The 23,631-nt window shown below is 36.2% G+C and overlaps 3 protein-coding genes across 3 annotated transcripts in view; 2 read left to right on the top strand and 1 right to left on the bottom strand.

Moving 5' to 3' along the window:
• Positions 1 to 23,631, top strand: part of LOC110372027 (protein tweety) — a 79,009-nt gene that overhangs the window by 9,632 nt on the left and 45,746 nt on the right. The gene's annotated exons all lie outside the window — the stretch shown is intronic.
• Positions 1,115 to 2,998, top strand: LOC135117689 (putative nuclease HARBI1). The gene is made up of 5 exons (XM_064037400.1): positions 1,115 to 1,620; positions 1,694 to 1,890; positions 1,969 to 2,101; positions 2,191 to 2,326; positions 2,456 to 2,998. The coding sequence occupies exons 1-5, from the start codon at positions 1,393 to 1,395 to the stop codon at positions 2,659 to 2,661; spliced, it is 900 nt and encodes a 299-aa protein (XP_063893470.1). The 5' UTR covers positions 1,115 to 1,392; the 3' UTR covers positions 2,662 to 2,998.
• LOC126054004 (uncharacterized) lies at positions 3,136 to 5,086 on the bottom strand. The gene is made up of 5 exons (XM_064037398.1): positions 4,617 to 5,086; positions 4,325 to 4,528; positions 4,064 to 4,249; positions 3,716 to 3,923; positions 3,136 to 3,422 (listed from the first exon to the last, which is right to left on the bottom strand). The coding sequence occupies exons 1-5, from the start codon at positions 4,875 to 4,877 to the stop codon at positions 3,253 to 3,255; spliced, it is 1,029 nt and encodes a 342-aa protein (XP_063893468.1). The 5' UTR covers positions 4,878 to 5,086; the 3' UTR covers positions 3,136 to 3,252.

Below are 23,631 nucleotides of genomic sequence, written 5' to 3'. Positions count from 1 at the left end.
ACTCCAATGTTGCCAACAAACGCTAATTCCCATATGTATCTCACAACATTCCATATCTTACACGTGTTGAACTCAGAACAGTTAACGAGTATTTCTGATTACTATTTAAGGGTGCTTCGATATCCCATTGGAATCCATCACGAATTTAAACAGGAAGCTTTGAGTAAACCAATAGTAGACAATGCTATAACCCGGCCGGATGTGGGAGTGCATTGAATCAACACTTCCCGTGGCCGAAGACGAACTGCCCAAATACGTCGGTGTTGACAGCACAAACAAATAGGAAGCCGTGTACTACGCCTTGCATACTTACTCCTTTGATGAAAATTATAAATAATACAGTCTGAAGCACACACACTTAGACATCCAGTCCACATACGGATATGAACGGGGAATTAAAAACAAATCCTTCGCTTGCTTAAATGTCGTGTTAAATGGTCGTATGCGTGTGTGCACCAACGGCGAATGTGATAAATCTATAAACTGCATAGTATATGTAATATTCCGTGCGTGTGGGTAATAGTACGCAGCTTGAATCCTAAACTGTTAGCTCGTTGCGTGGGCATTAGTAAAAGCAACGTCATGCGTCCCTTATGCGGCGGAGGCTCAGAAATAATGCGGCAATTAAAGGGTTAAGGTGTCTGTGAAGGTAACCTTAAACAGTATCTACCGTTAATGCGGTCTTTAAACCCTCACTGTATAAGGTGGCATGTTAAAAGCTCTTTAGCATTAATTCCATTTCAGTGCATCGAGCCGGGTTGGAAGATAAGAGGATGATTTGATAAACAACATAATATTTTCTCTCCTGTTTAAGATTGGAGTTGTTTGTGAGTCACAAACAGTAACAAATTGTGGTATGGAAATAGTAGCAACAGTGAATAATTAAATGTAATGGGAAAACTATAAGCAAAACTTGAATGATGACGCATAGATTGTAGGTCCTGAACGTCAATCACAATAGGCTAATGACTTCAGGCTCATGAATCTATAAAGTATGACGTCAAACGTCAATCAAAATAGCCTATATTTCTAAGTTGCAAAAAACGCAGTCTGCGTACATGTTTCTAACACCAGTCGACGGCTCTTTTATCCATATGTATGGAACTCAGTAACTGGGGGTCTACTCTAATTCAACGAAAAACGAAGTTTCGTACGAAATTTCGCGAACTTCTTACCACGGTTCCATTTCGTTCCGAAATTTCGTACGAACGAAGATTGTTTGACGTTTATTGTCTATAACCCTACTCTAATTCGAAATGTCACGAACGAATATTTGAGTTTGACAGACGAAACTTCGGAATTTTAACCTCAAATTCAACGAAACCAAAAGTGTTATCGTTTGATTTTCGTTTTACTTTTTGTTTTGTGAATTTTGTGTGAAAATTATTGGAAATGGCTACAAGAATGCTTTTAATCGAAGCAGCTTTACGTGAAGATCGGGTAGAGCGAAGAAGGAACCGGCGCCGCTTGCGCAATCAATTAAATATAAACGAAATTCCCGACGTTGAGTTTGTAGGAAATTACCGACTCAATCGGCAATTATTCGAGGAGTTGTGCCAGGAATTAGTACCTTTATTACCTCCAAAGGCAAGGCGTCATGGAATTGAGCCTACAATTAAGGTGATGTTTTTGATTACTATATATTTTCAATTAAAATGAGCATATCAAACTTCATAATCCTCGTCTTTTTCAGATCCTTACAGCCTTAAATTTTTATGCCCGAGGTTGTTACCAAGGGTCAGTGGGTCAAAACTTAGACGGGCCCTTGGCACAACAGACTGTTTCTCGTTGTTTGAAGGAAGTCACAACTGCCCTAAATGCACCCCATATAGTAAGGAAGTACATCAAATTCCCGCAAAATATAAATGAAAGGAATCTTATTAAGCGACAGTATGTACCATATCAAATATGATTATTATATTACGTGTTTAGAATGAATGCCATATTATCATTATTATCATATTGCAGATTTTATGACAAATATGGGCTTCCTGGTGTGATTGGGTGCATTGATTGCACACATATTGCAATTGTTAGACCTTCAGAGCATGAGGAACAATATTTTAACCGAAAACATTTTCATTCTCTTAACACCCAAGTTGTAAGTGTAAGAACTAAATATTAATTATTTAATTGAGGCATTGACTGTTGTTTATATTATGATTTGATCCATCTTTTATTATTTTTCAGATATGTGACAGTGATTGCTATATAACAAATGTGGATGCGTCATTTGGTGGAGCAACACATGATGCTTATATTTGGAGAGAGTGTGATATTAGAAGCCACTTGGAGGGTCTCCAGAATGAAACAGTTTATCTGTTAGGTATGTTTGAGTGGATGGAATTTTGAATATATTTGTACAAGTTGGGTTAAAAGTGTTACCCCAAACTTTCACATTTATATTATATTATTAATTAAGTAGTGTTATTCACATATTATTTATATATTTTAGGTGATTCTGGGTATGCTCTAAGGGAGCATATGATGACACCTATAGACAATGCTGTTGAAGATTCTCCTGAAGGCAGATACAACTTTGTCCAGAAGCGTGCACGATCCACCATCGAACGCACATTTGGGATCCTAAAGGACGATGGAGATGTCTTTTGTCAGCTCGGGAACTGCATTACTGCCCTGAAACAGCTGGTAAAATTGTAATAGCTTGCTGTGTTTTACACAACTTGTGTTTAAGGGTGGCATTGATGCTCCCGAGATGACAGAAGATCAACTCCAAGTGGAGAGAAGCCGACAGGTCCCCCCCTCTCAATCAGCCACTTCTTCAGCTCAAGCTCTACAGGCAGGTCGAAGGGCCAGAGCTTTGTTAGTTCAAATTTTAGAAAGGAATAGGTAGGACAAAGTTCTACTCAAGCACATCATAACATGCTCAAGTAGAACTTTATCCTACATATTTCTTTATTGAAATATATACTTATTGATTTCAAGAATTTGACATATTATTTCTTTGCTTTAGAGTTTAATAAAAGAATAAAATATATACTTAAAGTTTTATTCACTTTATTTTATTTATTTACTTATTTGGTACACTATGGAGAACTTACAGCTAAACAAAAACTAAACAATAAAAGGAAGTCATAGTCGACACAGAGCCAATTAAAAGTCCTCGCTTATAATAATCCTTAATCTAAATCTAAAATAAATATAATAATCATTAATCCTATGTAAACATAACAAATTAATAACAAAACACTAACAAAATCTTAATTCCTATCTACATATTCCTTTATTGTATTATGCAGCTGCAACAGGGTAGCACTGATGCCTGCCAATTCTCCCCTGATGCCTGCAAGCTCTGCGTTTGTCACCGTCTCTCTGTGCACGCTCCTCTTCATACTGATATAATCTGCTTCTTACATCTGTGCTGGCAGATCGTCTCCTTGTAGAGCGTGTACGTCGTGAGGCTGCAAAACAACATTCCAATTTTAGTCAATAGCTCAGAACAACAGTGTAAACAAAATATTCCTAAGACACTTGAATGGGTTAAGTAACAACAAAAGTTCTCAACTCAACACTTGACCCCTTTAATACCATACATGCAAACATTTTTAAAAGATGCAATCATTATTCAATCGTAAGGTTAATCTCTATTCTTTATGAAGAGTATTTTATATAAATACACTCAATTTTTTTTTAGTCTATATTGTGTATTTTTTTTATAATAGCATTACTCAATAAACCACAATAAAATACTTACAAGGTGTGAACGTTGGGCATTCTTGTGTGAATGTTGGTGGTACATAGGCAGCTGTTACAGCTAGACTCTCAGGTTGTGACAGCTGCCTATCTTCCTGGCTGGGTTCCACATACTCTAGAAATTCCTCTGGATTGTCCACATCAAAGGGCTGTGGAATTCTCACAGGATGGCTTGTTTGACTGGAGGTTGATGGAATTGGTTCATTGATCTGAAAATAAATATGTTTTAATTAACAAATGAAAGACTAGAGGAATTAGATTTGATGACATTAACTTCCTTTAAAGTAAATTGATGCAAAAAAGTTTGGGATGTAATTAAGATTGTGATTCACTTATAAATCAGACTAACCTCCATAAAGGCTGGCACTCTGGCACCTGTTTGGCGATCACCAAACCCAAATCCCATTATTGACAGTATTTTCAACTGCCATTGGGACAGTTGGGGTGCCGTCAATGGACCACCTCCAGTCGCTGAAGCCAACCTACGAGAATCAGCAGCAGCTTTCTTCGCGAGATGTTTGCGATCAAACCATACCTGCAAAATAAAAAAGCATGAGTTATTTATGTAACTATATTATTATATGTTTGTTATGGAGAAAATACTAGGTACCTTTTGCCACTGTTGAACAGTTTTAGTGCAACCACCCATCGAATTAAGATTGTTACACAATTCTTCCCACAGCCTCTTTGCGTGGGCACTCCCGTCACTACCTCTCAATCTCCCGCGAGCTAAATCTCTGTGTTCGTCCAGGAAATTGAGAAGGGTTTCGATTTGTTCAGGAGTTGCCGAACCCGTTTGTGGAGCCATTTTAAACTGAAAATATAAATGGTTATTATTAGAAAAGGCAATGGTGCTAGAGCAAAACCAAATATTACATTTGTATAATATGATATCTACTTACAAAGTTTTTAAATCCAAAACAAAACTTGTTGCGAACCAAAATACAGCAGACGTCGTACGTAGAAGTAGGTCTGTAGTAAAGTACGACATAATACTTCCTTAAGGAACGCGTACCTTTGTATAAACGCACTTGGAAACATGATTTATTTAATACGACACTTGAGAAACACACTCCACAAAACTTTACAAAGTATTCAAACAAAAAATTGTAAGTTGACATGTTATGATTAGATTGTATTATGCAGCTATTTTTGGTTGTCATACGTGATTACACATTTTTGGTATGAAATAGTACTCTTCAAATTAGTTGGTTAGCAATGACTGTCAAAGGGTTTTTTATAGTGTCGAGTCGAAAGTAGTTGAAAATATATTTTTTATGTAAAAGTTTAAATTGTTTGCATGAATATTACAAGAAATATGTAATGAATCACATTTATAATGTTACATGAATAAGTAAAGCTGAAAAGTTTAATAATTTCAAGTTAAAGTAAAAACCGTAACTTAGTTTAGTCGACATCATAAAAGCCCCACACAATATTATAGATTTCATTCGTTCACGAAAATTGTCTATGGTTCCGAACTTCGTATGCGCATCCGAAAATGAAATAGAGTAGGGTCACTAACGAAACTTCGTTTGAATTTCGTTCGATATCGAAGTTTCGTTTCGTTGAATAAGAGTAGACCCCCTGATACCATGTTTGTGATAGTAAAGTTAAAAAAGTGGTTGATATTGCCTGAAAGCATTTTCAAATCTGGGATGATATAGCGTGTGATGTCGAAAGCTTTCGTCGGATCCCCTTTCTTGTATTCCGAAGCTTGACTTCGGTATTTGAATTTAGTTACATTTTGTGATTGAATTTTTGTCTTATAGATTATCAAGGATAGTTTTTTTCTTATATTATGAGTTGGTGTCTTATTGGCTTCTTATTCGCAGTCCAAGATATTGCCAAACAACATCGTGCTATTTTTATTCGGTTGTGTTTGTTATCAGTTCAAGGTTTGCCTAATGTTTGTAAACTTGCGAATTGACATCGATTTATAATACAATAACAAGTCTATATTCATAAATAAAAACATTGGACAGTTCGGTTGCTGATGCAGTTGTATCATTTGTATAATTAGGTATATGCACTAGAGAAGAAAATCTTTTCTAATGTAATTACTGCAATAGATTAGATCTGCGGTTTTAGTACTTACGGCAGAAATCTGGTCACGTTATTATGCTCTAATTGTCAATTTGTCCCTCAAGGTTTTCAGATCTTTATTCATTTTTTATATATTCTGGTAGTTTTATCGAAGTATATGGCCTTTCGTTACCATAAAAAAATTATGACCCTGAAACGGTTTGGAAAATTGTGAACACCTAATCAGTTAAGTCTTCAAAATGTATTCACGCTTCAAGTGACGTTTCTGTTCATTGAATAGCCGTAATGTCTTGTAAAGGTACTCCTCCTTTATCTTTGAACACAAAACAGTGTCTACTGTATATGTGCTTATGTATTCTGTTATTCCAAAGTAGGTCGACTCTAAGCCTAAGTTCTGAATAATTAATAACTATAAAGTGTATATCATCTATTATTCAACGCTACAATGGTGATTTCACTATTTATATCAAACTGAGTTTCCATTGATTTAGTAAATTTCAATACGTATCCGATCAATTCCCTTGTAATGATGCAGTGCCGGTTATTATCTGTTTTGCAACGCCTAGCCCTTTGATGTGGATTAGGTAATACGCTTGTTGCTACTTTCCAAACTCATTTATAATACCGTACCTACATGAAGATTATAGTTTTTCATGAGGTTATTACAAGTAACAATGTAATATTTTTTGCTGCGTGCATATTGACTTAATAGCTATAATGTACTATGGTTTGTATATCGCTTTCAACAAAACAAAAAATACTATACTTACTATAATAGACTTCAATCAAATTCGTTATCAAAGATCGTAATTTTTCATAGGCGACACGAGCGGCGCGTTTAATCAAATGCCCTTTTGTGACATGAATTATTCATTCTCACATTCGGAAAGTGGTTCACTATCATTGTGGCTTACAATATTCAATTCACGTTGACAGTGAACCGTGAATGTTTTTATCATCAGTTACTTTGAAAACAAAACAGTTTACAAAGAATTTAATCCGCTTATTTTATGTGGATGACTTGCTGTTGCATTTGCATGATAAGGGATTAACATTAAATCGTTTGTGTGCGGTCATGAGATAAATATGAAAATGCTTCTTCTGAGAAACTTCAGATAAAGGTAAACTGTGAAATTGGTTACCAATTTTAAGTCTTAAAAATAAAAGTGTGAGAATGAGCACTCTCATGTATTACTTGACATCATACTGGAGCGAAGTACCTAACTAATTTGAAACATTTCTCGTGAAGCCTTGTCGTTAAGTAGTCAATAGTGCCTAATTCACTATTCATGCGCCGTGTTCCCTGAACAATTAAACTGGCGCTGTGCAATACGTAGAATTGGCATCTGCTGATAATATTGCGGCACTACCCGTTCAAACGAAACATTTATTCATAATGTTTGAATACATTAACTGTTTTATTACAAAGTACATACATTTTCAGAAACTTCCGTTGTACGACTGTTGTAGTAACAAATATGCTGTTCTTATCAGTTGCCTTGTGGTACTTTGGATAACGATGGACTATAACAACAACAGGTACCAAAAAAGAAAGCAAAATAAACTTCGAAGACAGCGAAAAAAATCAATTGTGACTTTGTCGAAAAGCGCAAAATTGATATCCCATAATGCTTCAAGTATTCTCGATGAGGCTGGCGACTTGCCGACGATCCGCCTCAACGGACTAATTTAATTAATTGATTCGAGTCTTGTTCGGAACAAATCGTCGATTTCAGTTCTTCAAATTTTTTCAATGATCCAATTTTCGAAAATGTGAGCTAAAAGTGCGCAGTAAAGCTGATTTTGCAATACCCGAACGATCATTCTGGAATAAATTGGATGATACCGAACAATTGATTTGAGTATCATAATGGTTTTTACATGGAGACGGATAGGCTGAATATGGGAATTGGTGTGAATCAATTTACCAAAAGAGTTCAGTGTGTCATGATTTTTAAATAAATGAATTAACTGGCTTACATAGTTAATTAAGTACATGTCTGATAGTGCGAATGATTTTGATTAAACTACGAATTCACTTGTGGGAGCTTTCGTTATTAACTACTGTTATCAATTCAATTCGTTAAAAGTCAAGATATTGTCTTTGCTTGCATCAAAGACAAAATGGCAATATAACAGTTAGGTTGGTTATTAGCAAACAGAGTAGCAATCATTGAAAACCAAGTAAAGCCAACAATGCACCATTGCATCACGTTCGTGGGAAATCTGTAGAAAGTAAATACCGCAGAGCAACCGAGTCTCTTATTGGTCCTTCACAGCAAAATCAATATTCCGAACTGTTGTTCGTACTTTTGACGATTCAAAACTGCACTTTGGAATCCACTGAACCGTAACATTTTGGGTGCTAGTTTACCATTACCATTTCAATATCGATTTGTTATTTTACCTACAATATCAAACGCTCAACTTAAAATCCAATATGCTATGTTTGTTATGAAGATTGTCGGATTGGAGAGCAATGTTTCCAACGAAATCCCTAATGTTATGCATGAGGAGCTCCAGACGTCTCCATATATCATTCATGCGCGGGATGCACGAGGATAATGCAACTTGAACTTCTGGAGCCGACAAACTTATCCTGTACATTTTATGGCAATTCCGAGCGTCTCGCTGTTCAGTTATGAGTTTGCTAAGCGTGTGCCGGTGATTAATGAATTTTTGGCAACGTACAGCGTTGTAGCGAGGCGTCTTTGTTTGTAAACGCTGTGTGTAATTTTGATGTGATAATTGCGGCTGAAACTTGATGGATGTGAGTGAAATCTAATTGAGTATGTTTGAATTGTTTGGTTTTTGTTTTTACAGGGTTCTTAATTTTGATAATGGCTGTTGTTAATTTTTGTTCTTACATAACCTTGTTTTCCACAGTCAAATATTCATAGAAACTTCTACTACATACGCGATCAGGAAAGCATTCCTTCAGAGTCGACGTCGCTAAAAGCGTTTGAGAAGTCGTTCTATGTTCATTGTGGCAAGTTTCCCACTTGTTTCCGTTGCAAGTTTGAGGCGCAGCACTTTCCCGGTGATTTGAGCCCGACACCGAAGCGTTCCTTTGCCTTCCTTTTACAAATAAAAAGTGTTTTGTGAAGACTTGGTCAGTTTGTTGGTGCTCTTAGAAATTGCACTTTGTCAGAGTATGGATGCACAAAAAATCTAACTGGCAGATCAGGATTACAGTCATGTTTCTTGTAAGTGTTAAGCCAACTAACTACTAGACATAATAACATATTTAAAAATATAACTATGATTTAATTTTGAAACTCAATATCAAAGTCTTGAGGCCGACAAGGTTAGCTTGTGACAGGGTCAGACAACATTTTGTTTACGTAACTTTTGAAATACACAGAATTAGCTGATGATCAGTACAAAGAATAAGAAAACGTTTACGTCACTGATATTATTGTAATACAAATTATAAATTAACCTGTCATGATTTCCATCCATAGGTAAAAAGAATTTGCGCTTTCATTTGCTTGAAATAACCTAGCTAAAGATACTAATTGAGCAATTCTCATATCAATACCAAGGCAGACCTTGGTACCACCTGGTATAAAACTAGTCGTTTAGTCATCAATAAAATGACTCGAAGACTTGAACAACCTTTCACACATGCTCATGACATCACCACCTTCATACAATGCAGTACAAAGGTATTCAGTACATTGATCAAGTTAGCAGTATCAATACTAGCCGTAGACACAACAGGCTTTTGAAGTATCAGGTTAAAGACTGCTCATGTGACGAAGATAGGCGCTATATTGTGGTCAGGACTGCTCTTATTGCACGCTGCAATATCGGATTCATCTTTGGAATGCTTTGATGAAATTCCTATTGTAATATCGTAGACCCATTTTAGATCTTGAGCAGTTATTAATTTATTGTCATGAAGTTATTTTTTTATTGCATTGTTGTTGGTTTCATTGTCTGGTTCAGCTGTTGAGGAAATGTGTTATTGAGTTCACTTTGTTCCATATTTCATAGCGTTTCCATAATTTTACGTTCACATTGATAGATTGCTTCATGATAGTAATATACCATTTTCCCTATAGGATAATTTAAAAATGCCCAGTTATCAGTGAAAATATTATAACGACTAAGCAAATCATGTCGTATGATCATCAATGTTAAGATTCAAAGTTGCATGATGATAGATTGTGAGCAGTAGCTATGCTTGTGTCAGATTTATGGGATGACGCACTAATTGGACGCTGGAATGTCTTTGAGGTTATACTCGTAAATATGATACCGCTGTTATGTACCATCATGGAAAGTGAATTTTAGTTTGAAATTTTCGGAGCGTTGGTGCCGGTCAAAAAGGAAATATCTCGTGTGAAGAGTAAACTTTTGGCGTGCCAAAAACTGAACGGTATATTGGCAAATTAGATCATTGTCCTAAAAACTGTGATATGATTGCAAACATGTCTAAACTTGAATGACAAGATCTTTTTTGCAGAGCTGTATAACTTTCAACGGTGAAGGTCGTTATTATATTTGACTTTGTGTGTGAAACGATAACTGGCCCCGAGGTTATCGAAGAGCCAATTTTATTTCTTTTTATTTATTCATTGACATCACCCTATGATTTAATAGCTGACGGATGTTACCGCGAGGTCAAGATTACCGGTACTTCTGTGGCTAATATAAGATTATTGCTTTATAATTTTGTGGAAGTTTTTAATGCCTTTGCCGTTGGTAAATTGATACTATAATTTGCTTCCAATTATTGCTTTTTTTAGTATTTTTTCCCGTTAGATTGATTCGGATTCGGAAAATTCCCTCGTGAACTGTTATGCCTTTCAATGTCGTATGTTGATCCTTTTCAATTCTTTGAGTTATTAAATCAAACCACAGTATAAATACTCGCAGCGGTACTTTATCACTTCATAGCACAGCGTCCATTTATCTATGTTCGAATTAGTATTTATTCTGATCCGATGCACCGGTATTAAACTGATTCCATCTAAATATATTGAGTCGGTCAATCGTCCGCCGCAGGTTGTACGTTTATCCAAAGCTATTCCATATGGCCAATTGCCCATATTTTATTATCTGCTATCAATTGATCTGTGGTGTGAGCTGTGTTCTATTGCAATTCTGTATTCGACATTTATTTAACATTACTGAACGTTTAATTGGTTAAATATTGCTATCAATATTTCTGAAACTGCATAATTTATTGGGTTTCTCTTCTGAGATTGGAATTTGAACCAAAAACATTATTACGCCTAATTACTTCCGTGGGAAACATCATTAGATGATGTTTGTTTCTAAGTCAAGATTTGACTTCGATCGTATTCTAAACACTGACAAATTAACAATAGTTAGTAAAATGTCCACACACTACTACTTCTAATTGCTAACAGGGTCTTCTGAAGGCAAAGGTAAAAACTTGCAGAGAAACTTTAATTAATTAACAGACTGATCGTGATTTGTATGCAGAACAGTTTAGATCTAGTCGACTTGTACTGGGAGTCTGTGCAGGCTAATTTGATGTGGCTCGACACCAGCTTAATGAATGGCTGGCCTACTTCCGACCAGTCAGGATCGTGCGTCACTTTTATTTCCGATGTCAATTCATTCGACGGAGCTATCGGGAGTATGCAGGGTGATAATTCGCTTACGTGATTTATAGCATTGACGGGATTTTTATAGGAAGCGATTTGGACTGGAATTGGGGCTACGTGTTCTGTGAGATATGGTTCATTTGATTTTGTTGGAATCGAGTCACAATTTCTATTGCCTACAGAGTTTATGGAGCTTTCGGAAAATGCGTATGTGGCGATAAGAGTCTTACGTGTCGCAGTGCCTTACAGTGTTTGACGGTATTATTTTATACATATTTGTTCACGATCTGTTAAAATATTTTATTCTTGAAGCAAGTAATTACTAAAGCACAATCTGTGTTGTCAATGATAAGCGGATAAGCCCACGTTGGGCGCCACTTTGCGAAACCGCATAAGCGCCACATGCTCGCGTGTAAGAAAATTAAAGTCGTTATAAAATGCAAATCATGGAAAGAAGTACGTGAATTTTTCGTCTAAAGACATTTTACACGTGGTGGTACCGGTGAATGGAGCACGTGGGTTGGAGCGGGCGCGGCCGCTCGATACAGCGGAGGCTGCGCTCTGAGCTCCCGCCCGGAACAACCTCTCCGCCACCCAATACTCACTGACCTCCCTCGCTCCCTACACACAGTTCACTGACCAACAATTGAGGGAAAGCTCCGCCAAAATCCGGAGCTCTTCCACGGCTGGACGCCTAAACACCAACCACTAACACAAGACCTGTGATACCCCTACAAAATTAATGCTATCTCCGAGCAGATAGGGGTCTAAATTAGTTGGCCATGCAGATATTAAAGATTCCGCTCTCCCGGTGCGAGCGTACGGGCCTCGTATCTAATGATACTGTTTTGATTTACGATAAGCTTTACTTGTACGTTATTGTATTCAATTCCTTGAATATGATTATTCACAAATCGATGATCTCAGACTGTTATTAAGTTTATTGTTGGTTAAATTGTAATTAAAATGTGGCTCAGTGATGTATGATGTCACATTATGAAGTTTATTCAATATTCATCACTTTACGTGGACGTTCCTAGAACGGGGCCGGTAGAGGAAAAATATGCGGTTTTGGTTACTTAATTAATGAAATGCTATTTACTTCGAAGTGTTAGTCGGTTTTCATTATAACTTGTTACTTACGCTTTACCATATCCATTTTTAGTGACGATTTATATTTTTTCAACTAAAGCTATGAGCAGACGTTAACAACAGGGAGACTTAAATAATGTCTTTATTCGTTTAATTGGGTTACTGCAAACACGGGGTGCGAGTGTTCTGGGGGTGAATAATGTAAATATTGTAATTCTGTGTACGTTTAAAGTTAAATTCCATTCTCAGTAGTCACAATTCATTCTTATATCCTTATTTATATTTCCGATCGGTTGAACTGCTGTTGTTTCAAGCTATAAATTCATAAGCCATCATGTAACGTCCGTGTTATCCAGCGAATTCTCAACTAGCGATCAAACGCCACATCCTGAAATCTCATCCGGCTCTAAATGTCAGCTAGCAAAATAGTTGCGTCTCAGCATCCTCACTCCTCACTTATTTTTAGGTCGCCATCACAGGAGGGAAGTGATCCGAGGGGGGAGCCTCGTTATTCTGTTAGCACATAACCGCTACGCACTAAGCCACCTTTAGACCGTAGTTTTGTTCTTACGTTGTTAAGAAGATGAATAAATTATAAAGGAACCCTCCGCGGATGTACGAGAGGTCTCCTCGCATTTACTCCAACTTTTTTATTCGTTTTATTTTTTAGTGTGTGACCCCGTTCTGTTAATGCTTTATGGGTTTTGGAGTGGTCTACTTGGAGAGCTTTGTGAATAGTGCATTGAAAGGGGAAGCTTTTTATTTATCGTAGAAATAAGGGCAACGAAATTGTAAATGATGTATGAAGTACCCGAACCCAAATTCGATTTGGTTCGGTTATTTATTGAGCTAAACAGCTTTGTAAACAAAGCTCCAAAATTATATTAAAACGCATAAATTTCGGAATGTTCACATTAAATATTTATGTTTTAATCTAAAACGAAATAAGTTACATGACATTAAATAACTATCCAAACGGATTTGATTAAATCATAAACGCGAATTGCAAACACATTTAAATCCTTTTCCGATCGCATTACACTAAACCGGAAACCAATTCGATACAAAATGGAGTTTGCACAGCCGGACCCGAAATCTTTTATCTAATCTAGACAAATATTGCCATTGACTCGGTACATCGCGAAATTGGGACCAACCTTAACTCGGTCCGAGCAGTGTGCAGAAAATTGAAGGCTAGCACGATAAGAAGAAGCTTCAAATTCCCATGCAGGTGCATCGGGGCTTAATATGCTTAGGGGTGAAATATGCCTTATTGTTAAGAGATAAGGTTCATATCTTGGTATTGAAAAATCGATTAAGTTCCAAGGCGTGAGGAGATGCGGATTGTAGATAGATAAAAGTTGGTGTCCGAGATAAGACGGGTCGTTGAACCTACGCCTACGGGAGTTCTTCCCTTTTCTTATGTTGATTTCGTTGGGATTGAATACCGTTTTTATTGTAAAGGAATCGGGTTTCTTTATATTTTTGGCGTCTGTCTTGTCGTTTGAATTATGAGTTTTAATTCCGTCAAGCTAGTAATATTAAAATTAGTTCAACATGGAGTTTGTGGTCGGTATTTTTCGTGTAAAGAATTTCAAAACTTTAACTTACTCCTTTAGCTTAAACATAAACTTGATTTTATCCTCAACTTATTACTAACATATTACGCTTACCATCTGCACAAGGTGAATCAATAGAATTGATTACTAACAGCAGTCAGCTACCAATACCAAAGAAAAACAATAAACGGTTTACCTCAAGGTAATTATGCAGTAGATAAACCAGTTTTGAAGAACTAGGAATGTGCCGGTGAGGACGAGTCGTCTCTTGACGATATTTTTAATCATTCAACTGTCGCTTACGTAATTAACAGGAATCTTCACGCGTCCAAATAAATTGAAATTGACGGATTCCATTATGTTCTATTTTGGATGTCTGAGATGCTTGTAACGTGGAAGTGGTGTGGTTTTAGATGAAGCAGCTGGATTGTGGGAGGAGAATTAACATGTCTTAGCTGAAATGTTTTTAGGGCACGTAGTATTTCTTTTTAATTGATTGGAGAGCTTGTGGATGACGAAGAGAAATTGTGACGACACATGTGTTCTTTGTGCCTAAAAGTGTGTTCATCGCTAGAGCTGTGTGGGCGATAGGGGATGCGTCTATGTGTAGGAGAGTTTTCAACGAAACACTGCAAAATACTTAGTTGTTATTTACTGAAATCACAATGCCTCTGCACATAGTGAGTGTTTTAAAATGAAACAGAACTCCCTGAATGTATTCTACGGCAAGGCTGTTTGATTGAAAGTAAGAAAGTTAAAAATGAGAAGACTTTGTTCGAACCAAACCTAAACAGTCATAATACTTGTATTTCCCATCTATTAGCTAGCTTCGTAAACAGGACAGACGTGATTTAGCCGACTGTAATTTACGCATTTCATTCTTCAAACAAGGAAATTATTACGAATATGAAATAGGATCGAAGGAAGTTATGGTTTACGTTTCACGATAAATATACGTACGAACATTTTACTACTTAACCCGAAACAATAAAGTTAGCTGTAAACATAATTTATTATGCATATAGGCCGGTGTTCGTTTAGACAGCTCTAAGAGAATATCTCTTAAATATTTAAAGACAGTTCAAGGCGTTTCTCCTTTCGTTTGCAAATTAGACATTGTTGTATCTAGTGTTTGTAAATTGAATAGGTGACTACTCTTTTGAGAATTTGCTGGATAGGATTATCTTTTGTGGTAATCCAATTATTTCTAAGGAAATAGGTCTAGGGTTAATATGCATAACTACTTTTTAGTACAGTACTCTTTCCATGAATTTAAAAATATTTCCTCCTCAAGACTGCAGTTTTGCATCAAATAAATTCGCGGCTCCCTCTGAGGACATAATGTAAAAGATAAATAAGTATGTAACTTAATAAGTTCCATGTACAGAACTTATTAAGTTTTCCAGAAGTGTCATGTTTATGGAAGTTTTCAGAAAATACGTTATAATGAAGTTAGAAAAGTTTCGCTGCATACAGTTTCTGTTGCACGAGGCGATTATTTTTCGTAATAAATCTTTGCTTCTTTTTTATGGAATAATATTTATTAGTATTTTGTATGTCTCTAGCTGACCTCGGGACTATAGAGTCCCGGATTTTTGGGAGGCGAACGTGGGGCCGAAGCCAACACGCTGAAGCCCTTTTGAGACAACTTTAATGAAATGGTGACACATTATTAGTATAATTATTTATTGTATTTACCTCGAAGATTGAGTACTTGGAATTTATTGACGTCCATCAATGAGTGGTGAATCATTCCCTATGTTGACCAACAGGAGCAAAATATTGGCTTCCCCTGAATGGGCATTTAATTGGCTTGCGTCAGTATTGAAGTTTATTGTTTATTCATTCCTGACTCAAAAACAAGACAGGAAAATATAGTCATGCTGTTAGAATAGGAAGAAAGGCAAAAGGTAGGAAAGAAACGGTAAAATCCTGTAATGATCATCAAAATTAAATCTGAACTGTTCACACAGCCTTTTTAAAATAAAAAAAAAAACATTTTCAGTTGTTTTAAGAAACTATAATAAACCTCAATAGAAAATCAATCATTCTCAATAAACCCACTACTCATGTTAGAATATTCTTTTTGTTTATCAATGTAATAAATTTTATCGATAATATCGATATTAAGATTTCCATTAACGCCATTAAATTATAGTGGTGTGCTTACGATAAACATCTCGATAATGATGGTCTCGCTTCCACAATGTCGGCTAGACATCGACGTATAGGAGTATTGATACTTGATGGATGAAATCATACTAACCAACAAATCGATTGTATTGTAGATACGCAGTTTATTGGTATTCAGTTCACGGGTATTTTGTTCCTATTATGAACACTTATTAATAAATGATGTTCTATGATTTGTGGTTACGAAGTCCACCTCAATTATGACTGGTTACATATTTGAAGAATACTTCTATTAGCATCTGAACGAGTCTGATGGGCTTACCAGGAAAACATATCAAAAGGGAGACGTGTATTGACGATCAAAGAGGAGGTGAAGTAAAAATATTACGGAAAAAAATCCAAATGGGTTCTCCTTATATCCAGTACCATAATGCTCCCCTTTCCTCTCTAGTGGACCGTTAATAATCTGTTACAGAATAAGATAACGATAGCTGGCAGGATCCCAAAATTTACTAGCACCCTAATTAGGCCAGCGCCGCCCTTGGCATAAGAAGCAACTTGTGAAATGGTCCAAAACGACCAGAAAGTTTGTTTCTCAGCCGGAACCGAATTAAACTAAGTTCCGTCCAAGAAACTCGGTTTTTGATCAGTTTACAGATAAGGGTTATACTGGAAGTACCTACTTGATGACGTTTGGTGGATATGTGTCACTTTTAGGATAAGTAGAATATTTTGACACCTTAAAAGGTCCTGATTTTTTTTTTTACACAGAATATGTAAACCCTTTACAATAGCTTCCTTTTTTGTATCTGTAAAGTTTACACAGCTAAGGTTACATGATTCTTCAGACAGCTGTATGGCAAGCGAGAACTCGAAACAATAGCGACCCATCGTACCGCAAGGCAAAACCTCGTCACCTATAAACAAGCCATGCATTTCGAACAAACCCTCCGTCACCGGCTGCGGCACAATATGGCACACGACCGCGTAAAAAACCACCCCATACGGTCCCTGCAGAAATACACACAAATGTGAACTTTACTTTCAGAATATAAAGTCGAAAAGTAAACCCACGCCTTTGGCACACGTTGCATTGAAGGTTGAACTTTGACTTCAAATGGCGACACGTTCTTTTTTTGGAGGGTATGACGTTTGCTTCTTTTTATACAAAATGGGTCTTAGCTGCCATGAGTTACGGTTTAATATGCGGTGTTCGCAGAATTCTTTGTTAAAATACCAGGAGTCAGCGAAATGCTCACGTGCGTATTCCTTTTGTTGAAGGCTCCGATTGAGACTCGTACAAACCTCGACGGCGTTACTTGACATTTCATATGAATAATAGCATATTTTTTATTCGTGTTATGCGTCGTAACCTTTTAGAAATAGGATTTCCTTAACGCCATTTTGGGAGCTGTTGTATGGGCCTTGATGTAACGTCTTTCAAAAAGGATTCTCTATTGTCCCCTTACGTACTGGCCGTGTTAACATAGGTGTTTGTTATTTTTGGAAGCATCATCAGCAATAATAATAATTTCGTTGTCCTCGATCTGTTCGTGTTCCTTTTGATCTGTTTTGCTCTCTATAGTCTAGAACTTTTTATCTTTACCGAGTTATAAAAAAGGAACCAGTTTTGCAACGTGATTGAAATGACACAGTTGCTGTTTTGCTCTTATTTTATCTGTTCATTTGTGGTTCGTATCAAGAGTTTCTCTCACGATTATCCTATTTTTTAAATGGTGGAGCTTTTGTGGTAGTTTGAAAGCTATTGTTGGTTATTCGCCCTGATAAGTTTGTAACATTCTATCACTTTCTCTTATATTTTTTAACTGTTCTCTGAAATTGGGTCTATGAATTTATTTTTTCATTTTGTAGCTTTTCTGAAATTCTGTAGCAGACATGTTATATGTCCTGTCTTTTGAAAAGCTGGCAGTATTCATTGTTATTTTCTGCGTCTAGCCATCCATTAACTTATACTTGGTAGACTGCTTAACATGATATTTCCATTAAGTGACATTGCTTGATGTCCATTATCATGAATGATCGTAAAATCTTCGAGTACATTACTTTGTTATGTATTATGGGATGTATACTTCATGTATCAGGCCCCATAAACAGTCCTTAGTTTCTTAGAATGACAAATAAGTTCTTAAATGTTATTGTTACTGCACAATGGGCTATGTGGTTTGCATGCATATTTAAAGAAGTACATAGTGTATTGATATTATTTAAATGCAATGTGTGCACTCACATAACAACTATTGTTGGTGTGTAGAACACAGCACGTTGTTATGGAGAAAACTATTGGAGTCTTCCAAAGACATTTCTCCGTTTGGTAAATAACATCACATTTTACAGGTCTATCAATTTTATTTCCTCACTAATGTCTTTTTTGACTCTTGTAATGAAGTCCTGATTCCAACCTATTTTAAAGTTTATAGTCCAAAAAGTTCAACGATCTCGCCAATATCGGGCCACATTTCGTTTTTAGGGCAAGCACATGCTTGCAAAATTATCAACAGTAAACAAATGATGTCATAATACCAATTGAGCGATCTGATTGGTTGGAATTCGGCAAATTATGTCCTATTGATAAAGTTCTAAGCCGTGATTGGCTCAAGTTTATTAATGTTTTTTTTTATCCGTATCTTTGTTTACCATCAACCCTCTGTTTTGTAAATACCGTACTAACGATAATGTTTGTTGCTTATCTAAAAATATTTCGTCATATTTTGTAAAGAGGACGATGATTCCCATTGATGCATTTTATACTAAGCTGGGATCCCCCAGAATATTTATCATAGTTTGCCTCCTGTAATCTTTCTTACCACATATTTATGGGCAAAGGTTAAAAACATGTTTATTGGCATATTCTTCTTCATATCTTCTTTCATTTCAACATGCTGTCTTTTATGCAGTTTTCCTTTTAAATGTTCCTGAATGGAGGTTTAATTATTATTTGTATTGAATATTAGTTGTTAGTACAAAGGCAGGGCTTAGTAATTGATTACCGTCCCCCCTCCGTGTGTCACGCGATCTCGTGCCTATGACGTGCCGCCAAGTAAGCAATAACTTGTGGCTTGTTGTAGTGGCTAGTTTTTAGGGCTATATTCTAAGCATATTAATGTACTGTTAACTTCTGTTAATATGTTAGTGAATGTGTACTTAATTGATTGCTATTTTGGTAACTGCAAAATGGGGCTAGACTTTGGAAAGACCTAACGATCCTGATGCAAAGAGGATAAGGCAAGGTCAGGTGACCATGGATTGTTCTGGACTAATCTTATGTCGACTAAAACATACATAAGGACATTTTGAAATAGTATCGACAAGTTTAGTTTAGAATCTGCTTAAAAGTAATTGAATATGTTATGTTACCAAACTGCTATTTGTACTTAGTTAGCGCGGGTTTTATACCAAAAGTAAATTCCGTTTATTCGTACCGCTAAAGAGAAACTTTTGAAACAGACGGAATATAATTTAATGCAATCCGAGGTTTAAATGCAAATGCAACTTTGTCTCTCAACACTTTGTGTATCGTCGTTACTGAAAATGTACTGTTATGGGATCAATGACTCCTTAAAATATAAAGAATTATATTTTAAAAACTTTTCATATATAAAAGTACATAAAAATGCTGCTAAAATAATTACTACGAAAAATATTCAGCATTATTAATTGTCTTTTAGTAGGAACTGCTGGCCAGGAGCCAATATTTTAGGGAAGGAAAATTAATTAAACATATTTATAAACTACGCAGTATTCATGAATTTTGAAATTAATAACAGCGTTACTTAACGTTATTTAATTTTAGCTGATATGAGATTAACAAATTCAAGAGAAGGAAACAAATTCACTTAGTATTAAAAGAATTGTTTCAAGAGGATATTTATTTATCCCAAAATCATTTCAAATGAATGAGTGTTATATGCTTTACTTGAGATACAATGCATGCGTTATGCATTTACATTAAACAGGTGCAAAAGCAACGAGTGAAGTATTTTCTTGCAGGCTACTGGCTTCTTCGTAAAGTCCGAGCTCCAGCACTATCTAGAATATTAAGTTGAAAGCTGCAGGCACGAGCTAATCCTTAGCTAAACCGCTGTAATACTTGGTGCGGTACGAACTGATTTCACGCATTGTCGCCTCCGTTCCGCCCCGTTGACATTCATTGTCCAAACAATTGTTGGAACCGTAAAAAGATAACTAACGGTCGCGTCCGATAACAGCTGAAATCTGTTTGCAAAAACCGTATCTGAACTGTATAGATTAGATCGTTTTTTTCATTAAGCAGTGTGAAAAAATGCTCCAATTACTTAACTGTTTCTTTTGTGGCAGTTTTGATTAATTTTGCAGCTGTCAGAGTTAATAACTTAAAAATAACAATAAAACATTCAGCAATTGTGAAGTGACAAAAAGCGGTCATCGATTTTATCAATCGCTTTATTTCAAGTATATATAACAACAACCGGCAACAATTGAAAGCTCTCAATGAATAGCGAGTGCAACAATGGCGTAAACTCGTATTATGTGCGTTGACATCGGTTTGTCATTCCGAGAAGCAGAACCGCAATCGCCACGAATGCGGGTAATCGATATGGAATCGATGACCAACTGCAGTATCGATAAACATTCGCTACAACCTTGCGACATGTTTAACCGTACTATTGCCCTGGAGAATACTAGCTTTCGTTTATATCAGATCAGCTATGAACTCTTATCTTGTAGATTTGTTCAAGTTAGCTTCCAATTCTGACAAATATGGAAGCCAGATTTTAAAGCCAGTAAAAGCGGTTTGCTTGAAGGCTTTTGTATGATAATTTTAGCTGTTCGTATGCAGGGAGAAATGGGATTACAACTTGTGGAACGGCGCATCTACACTGACTTGTGATCTAAACTAGCCCCCGAGCGTTACACTGCGTTCAGAGATTATATTTGTAGAAGAGGATTTACTATGGTGTATGTTTCGTAAGCTGCATCCGTATTCCTTAGAAATTATACGCCAGTTTAGGGCTTCTTCTTTGAAAAAAGCTACCCAAATTGTTAAGAAGATAAATCTAACAATAAACGCAGAACAAGTTCTCCATAAAGTATAAAATGTCCCACCCGACCTTCATAACTTCAAAACAGACACGCAGAACGATTGCTGCTCACTATATCTCCCAAGTATCCATTTATTTCCTTTCAAAATAACCAGCTCTGTCTCACCTGCGATGTCTCGAGATACGCCGGGAATTATTATTGTAGGATCTACCTCGCGTGGGCGGAGACTTACGACAGACTAGCTTGCCTATACAAGGTGTTGATTTGCATTTGTGCCATAGTTCAGGAGGAAGACATACAATACGTAAATAATCGATTGGAATAACAGTAGATGGGAAATAACTAATATGCACTGCTTTTTTTGTCATTGTAATGTCGTGGTATTTCCAAAGTAATCCAATTTTATGAATGAAATTTATGAGTGATCGTTGCGTATGCTTTGTGTTTGCGTTTGTGTGAGGGCGCAGCACGGTTTTAACGCCAGTAACATACGCGCCAAGTTTAAATAAGGCTAGATGACATTTACGGAATTCCGAAAAAAATTAAAGAAAAAAAAATACGTACCAATTTTTTTATTGATTTGGGTCGAGAATCACTAGCATAATTACCTCCTTGAGTATGGCACGGATGCAAATCAACAGCTTGTATAGAACGCTTGTCCGCAGGCCAAGAAGCGTATCGAAATAAGAACAGTGTTAATAACCGAAGATATATATTATGTAGTTTCAATTTCAATATCTGGAGTCGGATAAGCCTTTTATGTTGCTTTCGCAGCCAAATTGATTTTTAAGTAGGCATCATGTTGTTCCACTTGGCGCTTACGTTGTTTTCCTATTTGGCACACGGGCGGATAAAAGTTCAGGTTTTATTGTGTTGCATGTTGTTTTGTTAATATGGCAACACTTTCGTAATTAATTTAAAGTAGGTGCAGAATAATGAAAATCTTTGCATGTCAACTTTTAATAACATAAAAATAAAATTACTTAATTTAGTAAGAGTTAGTTTTATCGAAGTGTTTATTATTAGTTAGTAATATTTTCTATCAACTAAAAGCTTGAATAATAAACTAACAATACAATCTCTGTCTTGCTAATCAATGTCTTGTTACAACATTGACTGCAGGCATTCTGTCTGTCTGATCTGCCGAGGTCGTCAACCTAAGGTCGATAGCACATTGTTTCTGTTTACTACAGTATCTTTCATAGTTCACAACTAAAATGTTTATTATAGAGCTTTGAACTGAATTATAATGAGTTTGTTGTTGTTTCAGGTATGGGTCTTTCTTCTCGTTTGCATATTAGTTGATGTTGATGAAACAAGCTGTTCCGTATGCGTTCTTCAGGATTTGGTTATAAGGTATGTTTTGCGATTCACAAAAATGGTGCTTTTATTTGTGGCTAAAAGCGTGTCAATAAATACTTAGCGTGTAAAATCATGGAAGCGCCCGAATATCTATTCGTAACGTACCAAAAATGTTCTTCAAAAAGTGAGAAAAAAAAACTAAATCAAATATTTCATCGTTCAACAACGCTCTTGATTTTGATCTGAACTCATATTTGATTGCAATTTGTTCACACTCCATCGCGTTGGGAAACTCATGTATTTATGCATGTACTTGCAATGCGACTTGCAGTATGCATGCGCCGTGCATCGAGGGCGACATCTCACTGCGGTATTGAACTAGGACAAGAGTGCATGTTGCATTTAGAGGTCCGTTTGCATTTTAATTTTGACTTCTTTAAAGCTCGTGTTTAATTTATCTGTTTGTCCAATTAGATTAGGAAGTTTTAAAATAATTTTGGGAGCTCTTCAAGACCCGTTTCGGAAAATACTTGGACTTTCAGTTTTACTTCTCACATGGGTAATTTTATTACACACCTAAACGTTTATGATTTAGCAGTAATATGTATTGTGCATTCCTACGAGTTTCGATAGAGATCATCAGAGCTTTTGAACATAACATTTACAAAAAGAATTATTATTAAAAAAACAAAATACCCGACTGCACACTAAAAAAAGAGTAAAACAAGCCCCACAATAATATTGATCAATACAACTTTACTGAATATAATTTATAAATATTGATGGAAAGCATCGCAGGCGGGGACCAACAGAGGCTTATTTATAGTCATTTCGGTTGTGCACCATTTAGCAGAATTTTCGTTGGTGGCGGTCAAGGTGGTCCCCGCCTGCGATGCTTTCAATCAATATTTATAAATTATATTCAGTAAAGTAAAAAAAAGCGGTCTTAAATGTACTCGGAGTTGGTAGCTTGTTGCAAACGGAACCCTAAACTGTCTAGCCTGACGGACACAGACAGTTTTTTGTCTAGCTATTTTATTGAAAGTGTAACTAATAACAGTAATTCACTACTAAGGTCTCGACCTGGTTATTGCTATTGTGAATAGGCTCGTATTGGAAAATGTACATACAATTGCATATAATAAACCTTGTGACATGCCTGT

Source organism: Helicoverpa armigera, chromosome 2 (genome assembly GCF_030705265.1).
Source record: "Helicoverpa armigera isolate CAAS_96S chromosome 2, ASM3070526v1, whole genome shotgun sequence".
NCBI lineage: Eukaryota > Metazoa > Arthropoda > Insecta > Lepidoptera > Noctuidae > Helicoverpa > Helicoverpa armigera.
Note: the sequence above shows the minus strand (reverse complement) of the source record. Positions and strands in the feature narration are given on the sequence as shown.